Raw genomic sequence first — 22,331 nt, 5'->3', positions numbered from 1 at the left:
TGGAAAGATATATATATATATAAAGTTTCTCAAGAAATGTTCATTTATTCAGTGATCATTCTGCTTGCCACTCAACCCAATGAACAACATTGGAAGTACATCTTATAAAATCTAGTAGGCTAGAAGGGAAAACTGCTAAGAGATCTGATTTTATTGACGAGAACAGACTTTATCATGATCTTCCAGAATACGAGCCTTCATACAGATAGACGCTTGTTCTCTAGTAATTACATTAAAAGACCAAAAGTAATGAAATTTGAGATGAGGTAGTGCTTCATGATGTTGGAGTGGGTTACCAAGGGCAAAAAATATTTGTTCTGGAGAGCTGTAAGAATAGATCCTGCTCCCATTAGACTGTCATTTTATATATAACACCTTTTAGTAATATAAGAAAACATTTACCAATCTTTAAATTCTATTCAAGGACATAAGTGGATGGAGTTAATGAAGGAAGGGGGAAAGAAGGAAAGAGTAGTTCTGTGTAAAGATGTAAATGATAATAAAAACCAAGAATCCTGAAAGGCAATTAGTTTCCATTTTTGTATTAATATCTAATCAGGGAGAGCTACATTTTAAAGAGTTTTGTCTGAGATGTTGGAAACAAAGTGCCTAATAAAATTTCTAATTACTATAGAGTTTGCTTATTTTTCTCTCCTGTTCTTTCCTTGTGTGTTACATGGGCCCGCCCTTTACATAAAGTAGCTATAGTTTTATATATCTTCTTAAAGAAAATTTTTCTCACAGAGTTATTTTTCCCCATTTTCTTATATAATATTAGTAGAAAATTCCACTATTAAAAGAAATTGTGCCATAGGTGTATAAGTAACCAATACTAAAGAGGATGCAGGTGATCTCAACCAGGGTATCTGCTTAGGAAAGGTGGTATTATGTTTTATAGCTTTTAAAAGTTGTTTATGTACTTAATATTAATTCTATGAAAAATGTGAAAAAATAGCTTTGGAATTACAAATTTTTGGACTTATTAGCAATTTAATTTCATGCAGTTCTATTAAAAATTGATGAATATATAATTATGGTCTGGAGCTGCACTTGCGTCTTACAGGAAGGAGCTATGAAGACAGAGGAAGACCTGGCTTGGCCCTTGAAGCATAATCTCACACTTCTGAAAAATGCAGTTTGGCAGCGCAGTTGAGAAGACTGCCCTTTTGTAATAGGAGGAAGGGGAACTCTTATCATTTTACTGGTCAAAAAGTCTAACTACAATGCAAGATTGAGTAATTGAAATATTAATATTTAAAGTTAATTTCAACCTACTCAACTTTGTAATTTGTACCCAAAGCCTCAAATAACCCCAAAATCCTTTTATTTTTATGGGTTCTTTATAACTTGGCAGAGATTTTATATAAGTATCTTTTGAGCATAGCAGCATGACTGTATATCGACATTCTCTATTCTTTGATATGAAAAGTCCAAGATACATACTTAAATGAAAAAAGCAAGGAAAAACTGCATTGCTTGTACTAACATGAAAACTTTGAAAAGATGCTAAAAAATAATGATACTGGCTTCATAATATTACTATCCAAATGTTGGAAGGAAAGCGCCATATAGGACTTTTTAGAGAATTGTTGTGTAACTATATAGTGGTATTTTATTTGGTCATTAAAAAGGATATGAAAAATAACTTTGAAGAATATATATATGTTGCTAAGTGAAGAAAACAATAGGCTAGAAACCAGTTTGTATGTTATGAGCTATAGTTTATAAAAATGTATCTTTGTGTGTGTGTTTGTGTGTGTGTGTGTCTGTGTGCGCGCGCGCATGCGTGTCCAGAAGAGAAGATGTAGCAAGTTATTTCTGTGATTTTGCATGTATTTACATGGATGATGCTTTCCAAATTTCAACACCTAGAGCTATAGTTTATAAAAATGTATCTTTGTGTGTGTGTTTGTGTGTGTGTGTCTGTGTGCGCGCGCGCATGCGTGTCCAGAAGAGCAAATGTAGCAAGTTATTTCTGTGATTTTGCATGTATTTACATGGATGACGCTTTCCAAATTTCAACACCTGAAATTACTGATAAAATAATAAAGTCATGTTTAGTTTTATCACTTTGCTGGTGTGGTTGCCTGGAGAAGGTATTATTTTTTCTGTTCTAAGGATATCATAGTACCTAGCATGCAGTAGGTGGTTTTCACCAATTAGACTGAATATCTCTAGAAAATTCCTCCTGGTCTATGCTAAGTGACTTGCAATTAGGAAACTTCAAAGGATTATCTTATTTCAGGAACCTGTTATGGAGCCTACACCATGGGTACCCTTGAGTAAAAGCATCTTATGACGTCTCACAAGTTCTGGGGCTTTTTCAGTTTTCTCCCAACCACAACTGAATTGTTCTGTAACACAGGATGGCATATCCTCTCTAGTATCTCTTCTTGCCTCTCTCTGGTGCTGAGTTTTTTTTTTTTTTTTGGTCTTTTTGAGACAGGGTCTCCCTGTAGCCCCAGCTGTCCTGGAACTCACTATGTAGACCAGGCTGGCCTAGAACTCACAGAGATCCGCCTGCCTCTGCCTCCCGAGTGTTGGGACTACAGGCATGTCGCCATGCCCGGCTGGTGCTGAGTTTTATAAAAAGCTTAGACTTAATACTTGAGTATCAGATGTATATAATAAGCAATTCACTTATGTTTCCACTAATTTTTAAACAAGTTGCAAAGCCTGCAGTTATGTCATCGTGTTGGGATTTGGGGCGTTATCAGCTGAATGTAAGTAATTGAAGACACATACATTCACAAAGTTGACCCTCCTTATCTGTGGAGTCTATGGCCTTGCACTCAATTGAAGATCAAAAAAATTTTTTTAAATTTTTATCTAAAAGAAATTGTGTCTGTATTGATATATATTTTTAGCTATTATTAATACTATAGTATAAGTAAATATCATTTACACTGCATGAGATATTGTAACTTATCTAGAGAAAAATTTAAATGTATGGGAGGCATAAACAGGTTACATGCAAACACTGTGCTCTTTAATATAATGAACTTAAGCATCTGTGTATCTTTTTATTCATATGGGGCTCTTGTACCACTCTTCCAAGGATACTAAGGAATACCTGTATTTTGATTTTTTTAGGAAAATCGATTTTTGTTCTGCAAGTTACATTTATTTGTTTTTTGAATATATGATTTTAGAATTTTTTATTTAAAATTTATTTATTTATTTATTTATTTTATATCACACAGAGCATCCCAAACCATCTTATTCACCCATTTCCCAGATGGCACCCTCCCATAGCCTCCCTCCCCCCACTAGAGCCCTTGCAAGTTACATTTATAATAACTATGCTGAATATTTAATTTGTTGTATATTTAGTTCATTCATAGTGAGCTCTGGTAAGATCAGTGCTGTTCCTTCCTTTGCTATTTCTTTTTCTTCTATTAGATGGTATAGTGGTTAAGAGCACTTCCTCTGCAAGCATGAGGATGTGAGTTCGCATCCCCAGTACCCACATGTTAAAAAAAAAATCAACATAAAACTGAGCATGGCTTTGCCTATAACCACCTCAGCAGTGAGGGGCTGAGATAGTGGGATCCCTAGAGCTCACTGGCAAGCCAGTCTAGCCCAAACCGTGAGCTTTGGTTCTGTGAGAAACCCTATCTCAAGGCAATAAAGCAAGGAGTGACAGAGGAAGACATCTGACGTCCTTTATGACCTTCATATGTACACGCACACCTTCAGGCACCCACACACTAATGTGCATGCATATATAGATGTACTACACTCACACCAAAGACCACACATAGAAGATATCCTTTGACCTCCAGCTTTTCTTGCTAAGGCAATCTACAAATTTTCTTTATCCTCCACATTTATGCCATTTCTTGTTTGTATACTTAGGTTTTACCTATAACTTCTCTTATTGTGAGGATATGTAGCATATTTAAGATATTTTCTTCAACTTTAATTCTCCTATTTTAATTTCAGGTCAAATCTTTGTTCACTGATAGTTCTTTCGGTTCATTTTCTAAATTATCATAAACTCCAGGAAAGGCTGTTGGAATCATTTTATTGAATATACATTTTTAGCCTAATCTCTCCTTTTAAAGATTAAGCTAACACTGAATCTACCTTGTAGGGTTATTGCAATAAATAAGTTCATATAGTGCATAGGCAGCATCTAACTCAGACAGAGAACTCAACAAATTTTCCCTGTCACCAATCTTCTCATGCCTGAAAACCCATCCCATGTTTCTCAGGAACAGCTCTTCTCTGTGAACCTTGATGATGATTGTATCACTTCTCACATATTGTCATTGTCTGTTTTATTTACTTTTTATCTTCTGTGCACAGCAGAGTTCCAGGATCAGGATGTATTTAAAACATCTTTAATCAAATGAATTAATGGAAGCTTTACAAATCAGGAGACCTCTGTTTAGAATAATTGGAGACAATCAGAGTAATTTGATCAAATACCTTAATAATGATGTTTTTGCTTGTAGACATCACTCCTAATGATGATTATGGGAGAACTGGAAGCTTCAGAGGGTATAATTAAGCACAGTGGAAGAATTTCATTCTGCTCTCAATTTTCCTGGATTATGCCAGGAACCGTCAGAGACAATATCATCTTTGGTGTTTCCTATGATGACTATAGATACAAGAGTGTCATCAAAGCTTGCCAACTACAGGAGGTAAGCAAAGTTGTGAAACAATTGATGATTATATTGACAAAATACCTGAAAAAGAAGCTTGAAGAAGATTTGTTAATTATTTTGGATTACTGGTCTAGAGGGATTCTGTCCATTGTGGTGGGGAAGGCATGGCAACAGGAACAGAAAGATGACTGGTTCCATTGTATTGACAGTCAGGAAGCTGAGAGAATAGGAGATGGGGCAGGGTTATAAAGCCTCAAGGCCTGACCCCAGTGACCCACTTCCTCTCGTAAAGCTCCATCTCTTAAAGGTTCTGTAATCTTCCCCAATTAAACACTAATGAGGACCAAGTTTCAAGTACATGAATATCAACTGGGGACCAAGTATTCAAACACATGAACCTAAGTTCAAACCACAACACTGGTTATGCATGTGCAACCTTCAGACTACCCAGATTGCATATTTAGTTCTTTATTCAGTTAATCAGTCTATACATATCAAATATTCCTCTAGGAGTAAGCTGCTGTAGGTAGATTAATGAATAAATCTCATGACCCCTGCAAATACACAATAGTTTATTTTTTAAATGATGGGTGGTTTCTGTCAAAATAAAAATGGCCATGCACTGTGTGGTACCTTATGCCATATAATTTCAATATTCAGGAGGATGAAGCATGAAGATCATGAGTTTGAAGCTAATTTGGACTATATAATAAGTCCTAGGCCAGTCTGGGCTACATAGTGAGATCATGCTTGGGAACCACAAGTCAAATCTTTATGAACTCAACAGTAGTGTTTTGTGTATACCCAAAGAGCACTATGAAAAGAAAAGCTATTTTATAAAATATTGTGTTTACCTTGAAGAAGATATCCTTGACACTTTAAAAGACCTTCTTTTAGGAACAGTATTTCATACCTTAGAGGGTGGCATTCTCTGGGTTTGTTAGAAAAAATATCAGTTTCTGCAGCAGTCTTGCTGGGAGGGACCTGGGATGAGTGAAGAGTGGATGGATGTCCTTGCCTGGCTTACTCATAAGGGGGAAGGTTCTGGCAGTTCCTTGGTAGCCTTCAATTTTTCTTTTGAGTATATATTTTTCTAATAGAAATGATTTTATAAATGGTATTTTGAGCCTCTCAAAGTAAATCTATAAGAATTTATGTAACCCAAATATAGCTTAGGTACACTACTGATAAGCTTAGAACTCTTTTTTATTTATTTTTAATTTATTTTTTTAGAAGAAGCATTTCATTACAGCTTTAACATACTCAATAACAGTTTCCAGAGCAAAGATATATCTTTCAAAAGTGGCTATAAAATTTATAGGTTCGCTGTTGAATTAATACAGTTATACAATATTTTACTCAGTATAAGCCCAGTAAGACATAAAATTGAATGAATTTTTAACCTTTAAAAAAGATCTCTATTTCATTTTAAAATATACTGTTTCTTACAGAAAGACTCATTGTTTTTGCTAGTAACACTGAGTTTAGAACTCTTAATCTCTCATCCATGGGATAAGTATTTGCTGCATCTGAACACTGTGTTAGTCCTGGTAATATTTAGCTGACAAAGACAGTATACTTTTGAAAGGTTCATAGTAGAGATCCCTATATTAATAATGAAGATTACATGATATGTGAATTATATATTAATAAATCTGTTAAATATAAAGAAGGAGAAGAAACATCATATTGTTCCTCCTGTTTGCATGGTCAATACTAAAATTATTTTACAATTTCATGTAAGTATAGAACACATGTTTGTGTAATCCATCCCCATCTCCCTTCCCTTCTGCTTCTTCCAGGCCTCCACTACCACTTCTCCCTTCCAACACCATGCCTTTACTTAACCCACTGAGTTCAATGGTGCTACCTGTGGATGTCCCTATGCCCATGCGCAGATGATAGTGCTGAATAAACTTTTAAAGTAGAAAAAGTAATGAGTCTTCATTTAGAAAACATCTGCTAAGACTTGCTGTAATTTACACGGTGCACCAAGAGTAGTCAAAGGATTATGGACTAGTGAGAGAAACAAATCAGTTAACAAAAATGAAAACGATATATTTTTTTTATAGAAATAGGAGGAGGAAGCAGAGACTCCATCTGGGTCTGCTTAAAGAACAGCCTCCAGAGTGGAGAAAAGCCTAGTGTCCCCTGATGGAATGATTTTCTGTGGAATTCCCTGTGTTACAAGAATGAAGCTTATGGCCTCAGGGACTTTTGATTAAGAACCTTAGAGTCGCTGACAAAGCAGAGAGAATATTAGACTGGTGTAAAGAAGTGGGCAAAATGGCCTGGAGAAGATTAAATGAGATACACAGCTAAGGTGCCTAATACAGTTAGCATGAAGTCCACTCAGAAAAAAGCTAACTTATTTCTAATTTTCATTGAGGTATAGCATAACATTATAGAGAAAAACAGGATAAATGCCTCTGAAAGCCAGTTCTTATTAATGAGTGACTACAGTGGAGCTAAGATGCAGGTTAGTGTTAGAAGTTGATGTAGTTTGATAAGGAAAAGGAGAACCATAAAGCCAAAGAAGAAAGAAAAATCATCCATATGCATTTTTATGTTGTCAAAAGTGGTCTGTTTATTAATTGTGGTAGTTGGTCTGCATGGCCTAGTCAACAAAAGTTTCAGTATTAGAGAAAAAATTGGATGATAACAGATCCTGAAGGTTTGGAATGTGGACACATGATTCCCTGTACTAAAAACAGCAATAGAGGTGGGAACTGATCCCACTTTTTGCGCCTCTTTCAGACTCACAAATATGATTTATGTGGTTCCCTTATGCCAGATTGTTCTAGTTTGATTTCTGTTGCTATGGTAAAACACTGATCAAAATCAATTTAGGGAAGTAAAACATTTATTTGCTTATTCTTCCAGGCCACAGTTCAGCAAGGGAAGTCATTGTAGGAGCCAGGAAGCAGTGCTGCTTGCTGGCTTGTTCTCTGGGTTCTCCCAGGCTCACACTTAGTCATCTTCAACAGAGGTACCGTCCATAGTGGGCTGGGCACTATGACATCAATTAGCAATCAAGATAATGCCCTACAGACATGTCCACAGACCAACCTAATCTAGGAAATTCCTCAATTGAGCCTCGCTCTTTGTAGGTGATTCTAGGTTGTGTCAAGTTGACAACAAAAACTAAGGACAGAGGCACTGTTCTGGTGGGTACAAAATGAAAGCTTAATTACCTTTTATAGGATAATTCTTGGAAAAAATAAACACAGAGTTCATTTTGATACGATATAGCAAGTGTTGGGCTGGAGTTACTGTTAGGGTACTACGAGAGCCCAGGATTGGGCTTTTAGACTGCCTGGGCATTTCAGGGAGCCTGTCTCTAAGAGAAGACACCCTGAAGGGTAAGTTACAGATAGAAATTACTCTGGACAAAGGAAACGGAGCAGAAAGACACAGTATGAAACCACTTCATTGACACAAGAGATGACAAGCATCTTGATAGAACCATAATATAATCAAGGATAATGAGTGAGCAGGAATGGAATTGGTGATCCATGTCATGGATACCAGTCTCAGGAACTGAATCTTGGAGAACTTAAATAGGATAATGATACAATCACTTTGAAGCTTAGCCCTGTCCCTCTGTAATAATGAGAAGCAAATTAAGGCGGGTACAATGAGATATTTAGTGGAGCAGAAACAGCAGAGCTTTTGAAATCTGGCAAAGCTGGGTTATAGTTATTTAACCTGTCTGTATATTCAGTTTTATCCTCTGCAATATGAAGATATTATTTCCTATTTTGTAGCTGTCAAAGATTTCTCTAGCACATAGAAAATTCTTCCTAAATAAAACGGCCATTGTTGTCATTATAATTTGCAGTAGTATTTGCTGCTGTGACTGGAGGAAAGGACACTAACAGGAAGCTATTTCAGTTTTCTTGATAATAGTGGGGGAGTGGAGGGCAAAGAAGAGACACAGGTATATAGAGGAACTGTGGGAAGATAAGAAACACCATATCTTTCATTCACATGAAAAAGTAGCAGAGAAAATGACTACTTAGGAAAGAATTTGTCTCTCAAGTAATTAAAAGAGGATATAAATTGCTTTAAGATTAGGAGATCCCTGAGTAACAAGAACAGGAAATAAGGGTCACAGGTTTGACTGACAAGGAACCACTTGAGGAGACCACTAAGTGGGGCTTAGTAAACACTTAAAGCAGTTATTGCCTCCATTTCGCTTTTTAATTTGCAATTTACCCCTCTTTCTCTTTGTTGAAAATGTCAAACTTTTTTTTTTTAATTTAAAGAATCCTTAAGTTTTTGCTCCTTTTTATCCTGCCTAGTTTTCCAATTGTTAGAACTATTTAGTCACCTTATGAAAGGCAAAAAGCACCCAGTCTTTTCCTGAATCACTTGTTCTTTAAAATGGCAAATGTTTCCACCTTCTCTTTTGCAATAATCCCTGAGCCTTGGAAGGCAGAGGTTTGAAATAGGTATCCTATTCAGGGATAAGTTCTCTGCATATTGGCCAATTGTGGATTTCTGTGTTAATCACCATCTGCTGCATAAGAAAACGTCTCTGGTAAGAGTTAAGACCTCATACTTTATAGCCTATATTATATACATATATGATATATATATGATGGTTCATTAAATGGAACAGGGGGCAGTAGGGGTAGGTGTGGAGAGGGGAGCAGATCTAAACGCCATCAAACTATGATAATTCCCAAAATTCAGTAAAAATGCAAAAAAAAAAATAAAATGACAGATGTAATTTGTACAATGAACAAATTAGCATATGCTATTCTGTTATTTTGGTGTGAATGCATGAATATTTGCTATATGTTTTCCACGGAACAAACTTCTTGAACATAATGACTCCAAACTATTATTTGGTTCATTCTACCTAATATGTTGATAGAACAGTAAATTCTTATTGGATGATTGTTTTGGAAACAATTGTTGCTTGTAAGAATTTTTCTCAGAAAATGTTCTATGAGTCTCACAGTCTCAGAGTCTAAGCAGATGATTCTATGAGAGCACACAATTGCTGGACTTCCCCCCAAAGACTTCTTGTCTAGAGTAAAAAATCAGAAGTTTTCCCTATTTCTGGTGACTTAAGTTTCCATTTATGTTCTTCTTATACAAATCCTCTCACCTTTTATCAGGTCCAGTAAGAACCCCAATACAGGTAACCAAATGGAAATTTTATTTTTTTAAGCAAGTAGGAGTTTTGATCACAGAAACACAAGATACCTACAGAGTCCTCAATGGTTAAGCAGCTGGCATCAACACAAGAATCCTCAGTACAATCTCTGGGCAGCCCCTTTTGCCAAATACAAACATTCATGACTCTGTTTTCATTTTGACTGCTCAAGTTGATTTGTTTCTTAATGTGCTGTACCTAGGCTTAGAACTAGAGATGAAGATGGAATATTCTCTTCCTCATTTTTGTGTTTTTATTCAGCTCCAAGATCTTCAAAGCACTGTGTATGTCATGATACCCAGTGTCATAGGAGTAGGCAGGTATGTGTAAGTTTGTCTGGATGGGAAAAGCATGCACAACATATTTCACATAGTGTTCTGATTTTAGTTTGTTGTTACAAATTATTCACTTGATGAGATAGCTAAAGACTTTATCACAGGTAAAGGCATGGAGAGAGTTCTATGTTGATAGAATAATTTATAACATGCAGCCTCAGCTGGATAAGTCATATTTGTATTTTGTACTTCTGTCTTCTCTTGGGAAAATCTTCATGTCTTGCTTTATAAAGCTTGATTAAATCTAGATTGTAATAGAATGAACTTCTAGGTGATGGATAGTTACTTGTGAAATACTTTTATGCATCTTGATGTACATTCACTTTTTCTCCATTTTCCTCCCCAATCGGTACAAACTACCTGTAGAATTTTCCTTGGTACTTAAAGTTACTGTGAACAGTACAGGAGGCTATACTGGGCTTAAAAAAGAATCAGTATAATTGGTTCTTATCAATATAAATGATTCTTATCAATATAAGCCCTAGTTAAATTATTTGTTATATGAAACTATAATCGTATTTCAATATTGAAGAAGAAAAAGTTACACTGTTCTCTTGTCTACCTTTTCTGCATCATTACCATAATCTGTCCCTTAGCCCCACTGACAGAAAGAGAATTCTAGACAAGTCAGTGTTTAGATAATAAATGATTGGACTATCTTTATTCAGTGACTCATTCTTTTGCAAATGTACCTGGGTTTGGAGAAGTAATTGACTTTTATAATGCTGTGTGGTGGGGAGTAAGAGTAGGGAATGTGCAAAGGAGGTCAGGGGCTTCGGATATGTAATCAGATTCCACAATATTATTTTGATACTTTTGAAACCACAAAATGATCCCCATTAAATATCTACCATGGCAGCCATTATTCATGCATTACAATAAAAATAATTACTGTGTAAGCTGCAGAAGGTGAATGTGCATGTCTTTTCTCTTCCATAATTGCTTAGTTTTTGTATTTGAATCACTAAAAGAAGTATTGAGAAGGAAATTGGCAAGAATTTATTAAAAGTTTTTCTTTAAAAAAACCTTGGAAGGGAAATTGGCAAGAAGTAATGAAAAACTAGGGAGGGAAATAGGCAAAGAAATAAGGCTGTTCTGGAAAATAAATTCCTTCATAGAGATTCCACATGACTAACTAAATTTGAATTTGACCTCTTGGTCTCTAGGTCTGGCCAAGACTATCCTATAAGATACTGAGACTGAACCTTTAAATTGTCAGTTTACCAATGCAGGAGAATTCACAGCTGTACAGTTGGATGCACTGAAAAGATAAAGGAGCCATAGGATTTAGCATTTACATTCAGTAGTAACTCAAGCATAATGGATATCTAAAGCAGGCATTTAAAGTACATTGAACTATATATGTCCCTTTCAACCACAATAAATCCTATTGGCTGTTCTTTGAACTACCTATAATTTTCTGTTGGTAGGTAGTTAGAGAATACTGGGCTTTATTTACTGTAATATGAAGCAGGGATACTGATTTTATAAAACTATTGAACTAGAACTAAATGGGAATGCCATAGTGATTTATGAACTAAACTGTTTTACTTCATTTGAGCCCAGGAACTTAAAAAATAAATAGGAGCTAATATTTATGAAAGAGTATCCATGCCAGTACTATACTAAGCACTTAGCATGAATTATCCCATGGAACCCTCACTTTTGATTTATGTGGTGACTTCTTTACCTAGTTTGCAGTCAAAGTGAAAATGTGCTGATTTTAAAAGTGCAAACTAGTCTTTAGGGAGTAATACCACAATTATAGAGCTAACTATTAGGTTAACAAAGGAGAGGTCTTACGTCTCTAAAACCAAAATAGCTCAGGGATTGGCCATCTTAGCAAGATTTTGGCAAATCAACAGAACAGTAGTAGATGAACATAATTGTAACTGTCTGGGATCAATCTATTCCAGTAGCAGATAGTGAAATTAGGACATTTAAGTCAGGCCTTTATATATAAAACAAAATGTGAAATCATTAAAATTTCCAAAGATAATGGTAATTTTATAAAATCTTTCCTGTATATATGCCTGTTTCAACCTTAAGAACTGAGATTCTAGACTCAGAAATTTCCATATTTAGGTGATATATAATCTAAGAAGAAAGCAAGAGAAGTTTTTTAAAAAAATATTTTATATAGACCCTGTCTCAAAAAGACCAAAAAAGTTTATTATTTATTATTTTTGTTTTATGTGTCTGAGTGTTATGCCTGCATGTAAGTTCACCGTGTTGTGCAATGCCTGCAGAGGACAGAGGAGGCTGTTGGATCCCCTGGAACTGGAGTTACAGACATTTGTTAGATGCCATGTGGGTGCTGGGATTTGAACTTGGATCTTCTGCAAGAACAGTGTTCCTAACCACTGAGAAATCTCTCCAGCCCCAGAAACCAAGAGAAAAATTTAAAACCATAACTTTAGTGCTGGACAGATTGCTCAGTGGTTAAGAGTATTTGCTGTTCTTGCAGAGGACTGGGTTCAGTTCTGAGCACTTTCATCTTGGCTCACATTGGTAAAAATAGATGTGGCAGGGAACTCAGAAGTCTCTGACTAAATTCAGCATCTGCAGCAAAATTTAGACATCTCTCTAGGCTTCTAACTCTGTGGGCAGAGAGAAATGTTCATGGTGGCCTTTCCAGGGAGGAAAACTTTGTGTTTCCTAAATTGAATCTTCTCTAGATAGGCAGAATGCATACCATTATTTCCTTTCAGAACTAAGTTCATAATGATAGGATAAGTAGTTTTTACTTATGACATTTAGTTATCAATGATTTAGATTGATGAATTAAAAATTTTATTTTGGGGCTGGAGAGTTGGCTCAGCGGTTCAGAGAACTAGCTGTTCTTGCAGAAGATCCACATGGCGGGCTAATAACCACCTGTAACTGCAGATCCAGGGGAATCTGATGCTCTCTTCTGACCTCTGAGGGCATTGCATGACATGTGTGCACTTACATACACACAGGCAATACACTCATACACATAAAATAAAAATAATAAAATATATTAAAAGATTTCAGCAATCTTTTTGAGTTCCCACTATAAATACAATGCTGAGCTATAAGCACTCTGGATGCTGCCTGCAAGTAAAGAACACTGTTTATAATGAAGTTTTGGCTACAGAAATTTGCAGAGGGAAGACATATATTCATTCAGTAAATATGAGTACGAACACTGAACTAATGATTATGTCAAACTCTGTGAATGATATCGATGAATAAGGTATAACCCTTATCCCATTTGTTCTAGTGAAGAATAATAAGCAAGTAAAAACTAGCTTATTATTGTAGGTTAGTAAGTTCTATATTTGTCAGGGTAATTATATAAGTATCAGGAAGTATCAATATGGTCCTAAAAAGATCAGGAAATTTTTCCCTGAGGAAGAGGCATCTAAAGTGAGAGAGGACACTGGGCATGGTGGTGCATGCTTTTAATCCCAGCACTCAGGAGGCAGAGATAGGCAGATTTCTGTGAGATCCAGTCTAGCCTGGTCTACATAGTGAGTTCCAGGTGGGCTGGGGCTATGGAGACCTTGTTATTAAAACAAACAAACAAACAAACAAAAAACCTACCACCTAATCATCGATAAGCTATCCTCAGTTCAACTCTTGTCACAGTATCTACCTTGGTGCTCTTATGCACCAAGGAAGCAGAGGCAGAAGGATGAGAGATGAATGAAGAAGCACAGGAGAACATTCTAGAAAGAGAGACCTAGACCAAATAAGATGTTGCATTAGGAGCTGGCATCAGGTGTATGCCATTGGACTACAATAGGAAAGAAGTCTAGATCCTTTGTAGCCTGGGGGAGCTATAGGTGGTATAGTAGCACTGGAGTTTGGAAAGAAAAAGCTATGTAACAGAGTTGAACTGGGAAGGGGAGGTTGTATTTAGAGGGACTTTATATGTTGTATTAAGGAACTCGCACTTTATTTAAGGATTATGAGACTTACATAAATTTTTTAATTTTAATTTTAATTTTTTTGAGACAGGGTCTCCCAATAGCCTTAGCTGGCCTGGAACTCACTATGTAGACCAGGCTGGCCTAGATCTCACAGAGATCCACCTGCCTCTGCCTCCTGAAAGCTGGCTCAGTTTTTACAGGAAGGTTTTAAATTAGGAAGTGATGTCAACAGATTTACATTTTACAAAGATGCTTCTAACTGCAATATAAAGTATAGGTAATTGGAGGAGGAGCAAGGATGGTGGCAGGTAGATAATATAGGAGGCTATAATAATGATTCAGATGACAAATGATATTGACCCACTGTGTAGGAGGCAGTAGAGATAGAAAGCAAACTGGTTCCTAAGACTATTATAAAATTGAGTGGATTAGCTATTATTTGATATGGGAAATAAGGAAGAGGGATACGGAAGTTGGTCCCAAGTTTTAAAGTTTTATTTACTTAGTTTTAGAATTTTGAGCTGTTCACTAAGGTATAATTGAATCATATAGTTTGTATATATTTTCCACATAGAGTATATATATATATATATTCATATATGTGTGTACTGAATATATGTGCATGTGTATGTATATACCCATTTTTGCTTCTTTTTACTTAAGTATTCTAATAGATATAGAACTTACTATACTATATACATGCCTAATGAAATACATTAATCACTTACATAGTTGTCATTTGTTTTTATGGGTGTTGAGAACATTTAAGATCTACTCTCTAGGTCAGGTAGTCCATACCTATAATCCCAGTACTGAGGAGGCAGAGGCAGAAGGATCAGTGTAAGTTTAGGGTCAGCCTTGGTTACACAGTGAATTCCAAGGAAGCTAGGACTACACAGTGAGACCTATTAAAATCAACAAACAATTGAACCATCAAAAATCTAAGATCTAGTCTCAATAATTTTAAGTAGATAATATCATATCGACTCTAATAAGTCAAAACAGTGTACCTCCAGAATTTATTCATTGGTTTAACTGAAATATTGTACCCTATGGCCAGCACCTCCCCATTCCCCTCTCTTTTCCATGCCAAGTTTCTTTCATGGACAGCTGGGTAGGTGTATACTACTTGCTGAGGCAAGTTGGTAAGGTGAAAACAGTGTGCTTTATTTTGGAAACGTGGGCACTATTATGGATCATTGAAGGGGACTGTGATGGAGAGATTTTTGATTGGAGGTGGACCAGAGGGAACTCCTCAGCCTATGGATGTAAATGAAGCCATAGAAGTGCATAATAGCACCAAGGTAGATACTGTGACAAGAGTTGAACTGAGGATGGAGTATCGATGGTTAGGTGGTAGCAGAGTGGAAGGGGCATGCATATAAAAAGCATGAGGAGGAGACTAAAGTCAGCAGAGCTACAAATCCAAGAGAATATGGTGCTGTGGAAGGGAAGGAGAGAAGATGTTTAATTGGGAATGCTCACTAACAGCATCTTCTTTGGAAAGATCAAGTAAGATGAATAAGAATTGATTTCTTCATTTTATCAAAATATATGTAAATCAATAAGAGGGCAATGGGTAACAATGTTAAAAGTGGTCACGGCATGTGAACAGAAAATTGATTTAAAATATCTAAAGCTATTGAACATAGAAAAAAATAATCTGATTCATAATTAAGGAAAGGAGCATGACTGAATGGCAGTGGAAGAAGTCCAAGGAGAGGGGGCAGCCAAAGACTCAGTACAGAAGATCAGGGATGACTTACAGAAGGAGGAGGCCAGAGACACAGAGCATGTTGGAGCATCAGACCCATTCAGTGAGGGATGCTTGCCTTTGACAAAGTAAGAGAATGAAAAGAAAACATTATAGATGAAATATAAGGTCAGTATAAGGTCAGTATAGGAAGTTGAGGGAGTTCCTACTCATTCTCAGACATTTATAGAGCTTCATTGTGGCATCATTTTGGAAACTAAGGAAACACTTAAGCAAGAGTCTCTGCTTCTAGGTATCTTGCATTCTACTCAGAGGAGATAGACTATAGTACATACAGTAGGATTTGGGGGGCTGGAGAGATGACTCAGTAGATAAGAGCACTTACTGCCCTTCCAGAAGGACTGAGGCTCAGTTCCCAGCACCCATATGGCAGCTGACAACTATCATCTGTAACTCCAGTTCTAGGGGATCCAACACCTTCTTCTGGCCCCTATGGGCACTGCACACAGGTGGTACACCTACATACATGCAGGAAAACATTCATACACATAAAATAAAAATAAATAAATCTTTTAAATGATCTTTTTTTATAAGTACAGTAAAAACAATGGAAGAATGTGTGCTGTATGGAGAGTCAGGGCAAGTAGCATAGTGTTTCCCCTAATGAAAGTGATAACGTCTACCCCTTATGTCCTAGACAAAACAAAAAAAACATACAAAAAGAGGCAAAAGGATAGGAACGCTCCCATTTCACTTTCCTGTTTCAGGCATCTGGTGATCCAAGTCTCAGCAGTGCTCTAGCTGCAGAGGGGCCTGGCAAACTCAGTGCTTAGTGCTCTAGTCTTGGGGGCACAGGCAGTTACCCTGGGATGGCAGCATGTGGGCATACAGTGGCTGCCACAGTTGCTTTTTTGGTGATGTGCCCTAACCAAAGTCATATTTTAGGAAGACTTCTATAATGTCAATATGCAAGTAAAAGGAGGGCAATGAAGATGTTGTAGTTAGAAGTTCATAATTATTTAGTTTTTAAAGAAAAAGGGGTGAAAGTTTGAGACTTACTGAAATAAGTGTTCAAAATTTGTGAGTCCAGGAATACAAATCAGTTCTTCTGCCTACTTATGTTTTTGGTATGCTCGATGCATGTTGAATATTAGAAAAGTACTATCTCAGATTCTAATTACCCTTTGACTATTGTTGACTTTAAATTAGAACTTCATGGTTCTTAATTTCACTGTGATTGCAATAGTATTAAACCACTGGATTATTTGACATTTGTAAAGGAGATTCTATAACAAATTGTACTGGTAAAATTGAGACAGTCCTTACATACTTCATATTTAGTTTGTGAAAATGATAATTTTCATGCAACCATAATTTGAATTAAGTGCTATCTTGGGAAACATCCTATCTTAACACACTTGAAATATAAATAAGCCAGGAAAGTTTCTTTCTAGCTTTCTTATTTTTTTCTTCTCTTTCCTCTTCCCTTGGGGTAGGATCTCCTCTTCATGTCTCATAAGCTCAAATTTAATACAATAGTTTGAGAGCAGGTGGGTAGTCAGAACAGGGCTAAAACCTGTTTGGGGGAAGTTGAACAGCTCTTGGTATAAAGTCAGCTCTAGTCAGAGACTCAGGATTGTCTTAAGAATTAAAGAGCAATGTGTGGTGGGTGTGAAGCCTCTCCTACTCTTAAGAAACTGAGTAACAAAGCAAGAGGCTTTAGGGACTAGGAACCTGGAAACAGTTTTGAGAAATGCAGAGCAGGAACAAGTTCAAGAAAACACAGAAATGTACTGGTATTTCATTCTTTTCCAAGTTTTGTACTTGTCTTAGCATTTAGAGTAGAAAGACGTAGAGGAGACAGATAAGGGATTCGTAGCTCCTAAATGCCAATTCTTAAAACCAATTTTATCACAGTTATTCAGAGAGTTTTCTTGGTTTATTTAAATGAATCTAATGTCAAGCATTTGAAGGTTTTTTATTTGTTTGTTTGCATTTATGTGACGAGGGAAATCCAGTTCTCATAGAGTTCTCTAGCTCTTGAAGAAACCAAGAAACCCAACACTTAGTGTTCTAGCACTCCTCAAGGACTCTCCCAAAACTCGTTAAATCATGGGACTTTCAGTTCTTAAAAATGGTTGCGCTATCTATTTCAAATCCAAGGACCGATCTATACACTAAAGAAGTACAGAGATATTAACAGTTATATTTATACTCACAATTTCACAAACATAGGAAAACTGATTATAAAATGAGTTTAGTTTGAGTGTGTGTGTGTGTGTGTGTGATGTGTGTGTATAGTATGTGAATATGTGAGTGTGGGCATGTGCATACTACCTCATGTATGTGGAGGTCAGACAACAACTTTGGGAAGTGGCCTTCACTTTCCACCTTGTCTGAGACAGAATTTCTCCTTTGCTGTTGCATAGGTCAGTCTAGCCGGCCTCCAAGCTTCTGAGTGTCTGGCAAATCTCGTGTCTCTACCTCTTATCTCCTGTCAGGGAACGCTGGGATTACAGGCACTTGAGGTACTATGTTTAGCTTTTATGCGGGTTCTGGGAATCTACACTCAGGTCATCAGGTTTGTGAGGCAAGTGCTTTACTCATTGAGTCACAGTCATTGTCCCAACCCTAGGAGTATAATGTTAATGATAACTCCTTTAACACCAAGTTTTATATTTTGCTGGTTCTGATAAAAATTGTATTAAATACTGAGTTTGAAAATTTTCTACTATAAACTTGATTAGTGCCCATTAATTAAGGAAATGTTTTTTATTGTTAAAATTGATAAAAATTCTCACTTCTCATGCTTTCTAGCAGCGCTAAGTCTTTGCCAAGATTTTTGTCTGTAGCTAATTGTAATCAAGCTTGACTTAGGTCAACAACATTTCTTATCTCATAGACGTAAATCCTGTTTAAATTTTGGACTCATTAGTGTCTATATTCTTCAACGAAAGCCTACCTCAGTTGATCTGTATCTTTCTGGGACACACACTCATTTCTACGATGATTGTGTGAAAAAAACCAAATGACGATGTGATTTCTTCTTCCAGTAGTTTTTTGGCTCCCTCATGTCTTCTCTCTCTAACTTCCTGTCTCCTTACTGGTTCTTTCTGCCTGCCCCTTATCTACCTTCCCTTGCCGAATTTCTGTGTGCATAAAGCCTGAAATGTTTAGTGACTTTTTAGAACATTAATAACAGTGGCATTAATTATCCAGTGATTCACTGCTGAAGATATTCTTTATTTAACAGCATTACCCTGAAGTTCATGCTCCCTTGGCCCTAGCTTCTCACTCTCCTTCTTTAAAACAGCATCTATATTGTCAAGGTTGTTCTAAAAGTGATAAGTCAGCCATAAAATAAGGTTTATGGTATTTTCATATCTTCAAAGTTACGGGAAGCTCAAATGTACTCAGCAAATATTGCAAAATTACACAGGACTAGGGCATGCAACACGCCACCCTTAGTCTAACTCTCTCTCCTCTCTCTTCTCTCTCTCTCTCTCTCTCTCTCTCTCTCTCCTGTCTCATTATAACAGACTCTATTTTTGCTCTATTGTGTGAAAAATTCAGAGCAAATGAGCTTTATATTAGCAAATTTTCCTTAATGACTTCTGGTATGATTGGTCCAGCTGAATAATGCTAGGATGATAAATTTTATTTAAAAAGTCAAATGGTAAGCATTAATAAAAAACATATACCACAACGGCTATATTATACACTCCTTAATAATAAAATACGTTAATCTTTATTGCACACTAATTGTACTATTACTTTGACCCTCTCTAGTCCGCTTATCTAAGCATTTTCAAGTGTTTTACAATCTCAAATAAACACATTGTGTTGTATGCATAGAATCCTTTGAAGTTGACATTTGCTTTTCTGACTAGCCTGTAATAAAGGAAGTCAACCAAAAGAACAAGTATCCAGATGAGAAGCTCAAACATTGTAAGCACCGTCATCACAGGTTGGCATGAAGATTCCTGGGCCTTGTCCAAATTCTCCTGAGTAAGAATAGTGGCAGCGATTTAAAAAAAAATCCACAGGTGTTTTTGGTAATTGACCTGAGGATCATACCTTAAGAACTAATTATTCAGATATTTGACTTTATTTATAAATAAACTATATTGAAAGAGGAGATAAAAATTAAAATGGTAGTGGAAACCAGTTTCAAAGAAAAGTATCTTGGGGTCTTCTTCAATAAGAAAATTAACTGATTGTGAAAGTTTAGGATTGCATTTTTTCTTTTATTAAACAATATTATAGCAGACAGTTGCTTAGCATGTACACAGGTCTTGGGTTCATCCTAACACACACATAAAACAAAATAAACTGAAATAAATAAACCCAAGTAGCTGATTTGTGAGTAATGTCAAATCACACCCAGTGCCCTATTCAGTACCCTTATTCCAACAAATGGTTTTCCCCAAGTGTTGTGGATAACCCCAAAGAAACTCAAAAGAACGTGCAGTATAACCAGAGTCAGATAGAACCTGTCCCTGTGCAGGGCTACTTTGGGCGGCATATGCTTTCATGTGGCCTTTAAAAAAGCCCATGGTATCAGGGGGTTATTAGTAACAAAACATTAAAGTAAGACGTGAAGCTGAGAGGGGAATGGGGTGGGGCTACTCTGCAGAGTTGGAAGGGGGGCAGTGGTGGATGAATACGATCAACATACACTGTATAAATGTATGGAACTTTCAAAGTATAAAAATATTATTTTTAAAAAAGTTAATGATAGCTCAGATTGGGATTTTTAGATTATAACTTTCAGTTTTTTAGATTATAACTTTCACTGAAAGGAAAAATCTGTGAGGCCCGAATCCAGTACCCTTAAGGTGAATATATTTGGAGATTTGAGTATCCTTAGTAGTCAGCAAAGATCACTGATTAACAACACATACAAAACAACGTGCTTTATGTTGAATCAAAAAATAAGGAATGCCAAACGCTCGTAAATCTGCAAATGAATAATCGGAATAAGTACTCATGTTAATAACAGGGTATTGACATACTAATGCACGTGGTTTTTAAATGAGCTTAATCACAGTTCTCCTCACTGTAAACCTCCCCCCGCCCCGCCCCATGTACACACACACTGTTTGGCTTCATTTCAATTTCATTAGCTTTATGCTAATTATGGTTTCCGAGATCTTCATTAAATTAAAGTTATCCAAAAGTACACATTTCTCTTCACAAATGGTTTAAACTCATGAAAGCAGGCGCCAAACTTTGACTCAGAACATAAAAACTTTTCAGAAGAATCTTCTATCTTCATACCTTTGAAAGGTAATCCTTACAACTAATGCCTGTTGTAGAAAAGAATGTTCACTTGACAGCATCCCTATAATTAGGTACTTTGTTAGAAGCCTAGACAAATTCATAGTAGGACCTCTTTTCCCATAGTCACCACAGCGCTGCAACAAAACTAAGCCCGGCAATAACAATTAGGAATGAATTGCATACTTTTCCGTACGTTTAAAAGAATTTACATTCATACGTACATGTGATTATCAATGAACAATATTTTGTAGCTGTTTGGTTAGGTTTGAAATCTACATAGTAGTGTAATTTGTGTGGGTTATTGTCTAAAGCTCCTGACTCTTGTTACCTTGTTGAGACAATAATGTCTTTTTCACTTGTTTTTTAAAATTTTTTGTATCACACTTTATTTATTTATTTAATTTCTGAGTGATTGTGCGTGTGTGTGTGTGTGTGTGTGTGTGTGTGTGTGTGCGCGCGCGCGCGTGCACACTTATGCCTTAGTGCCCCTGTGAAGGTTTCTTGGGAGTCAGTTTATCTCTACTTCATGGATTCCAGGGATCAAACTTAGGTCCTCAGACTTGGCGGCATATACCTTTACCTGCATAAACCATCTGTTCTCCCTCATTCTTTTCTTCCCACTGCGGTAGTCCCTCACCACATGCCGCATTTTATTTGCTCATTCTGCTGCAGTGATAATTTCTGAATATCTTCAGTACATAGGGAAGCGTTTATTTATTTATTTATTTATTTATTTATTTATTTATTTTTGGCACAGAATCTCCCTGTAGCCACAACTGGCCTGGAACTCACTATGTAGACTAGTCTGGCTTTGATTTCATGTAGATCTACTTGTCTGTGCTACCTGAATCCTGGGATTAAAAGTGTGTGCCATCAGGCCAGGTGAAATTCTTCTTCTTTTCTTTTTGAGACAGCGTCTGTCTCCCTGTAGCCCCAGCTGGCCTAGAACTCACTATGTAGAGTAGGCTGGACTCAAACTCACAGACATCCTCCTTCCTCTGCCTCCCAACTAAGTGCTGGGATTAAAGGCATGTGCACCACACCAGATGAGACTGTTCTTCTAAATACCATGGTTTCCTGTTTGAAATGTAGGGGAATGGTGATGGAAGTGAAGAACTACCACGCCCCAGTTTTTCTTTGGGATGGAAATATTGCTTTGGATTTATGCCTATTAAAAGTTTGGGCTGGATATGATGGTGGGTGCTTATAGTCCTAGATACTTCTTAACAGAGACAGGATTGCTTCAGCCCAAGAGTTTGAGCCAAATCTGGGCTACATAGCTAGCTGCATCTTGTTAAGACAAAAACAAATGAATCA

At 36.6% G+C, this 22,331-nt stretch overlaps 1 protein-coding gene across 1 annotated transcript in view; it reads left to right on the top strand.

The window, feature by feature from the left end:
* Nucleotides 1-22,331, top strand: part of Cftr (CF transmembrane conductance regulator) — a gene marked incomplete at its 5' end in the record, with an annotated part of 143,142 nt that overhangs the window by 38,687 nt on the left and 82,124 nt on the right. Inside the window, one exon of the mRNA XM_008837214.2 lies at nucleotides 4,461-4,652. Coding sequence (XP_008835436.1) covers nucleotides 4,461-4,652 — 192 coding nt within the window. The remainder of the gene's footprint in view (nucleotides 1-4,460; nucleotides 4,653-22,331) is intronic.

Source organism: Nannospalax galili, unplaced genomic scaffold, assembly GCF_000622305.1.
Source record: "Nannospalax galili isolate Female #2095 unplaced genomic scaffold, S.galili_v1.0 scaffold171, whole genome shotgun sequence".
NCBI classification, from domain to species: domain Eukaryota; kingdom Metazoa; phylum Chordata; class Mammalia; order Rodentia; family Spalacidae; genus Nannospalax; species Nannospalax galili.
Note: the sequence above shows the minus strand (reverse complement) of the source record. Positions and strands in the feature narration are given on the sequence as shown.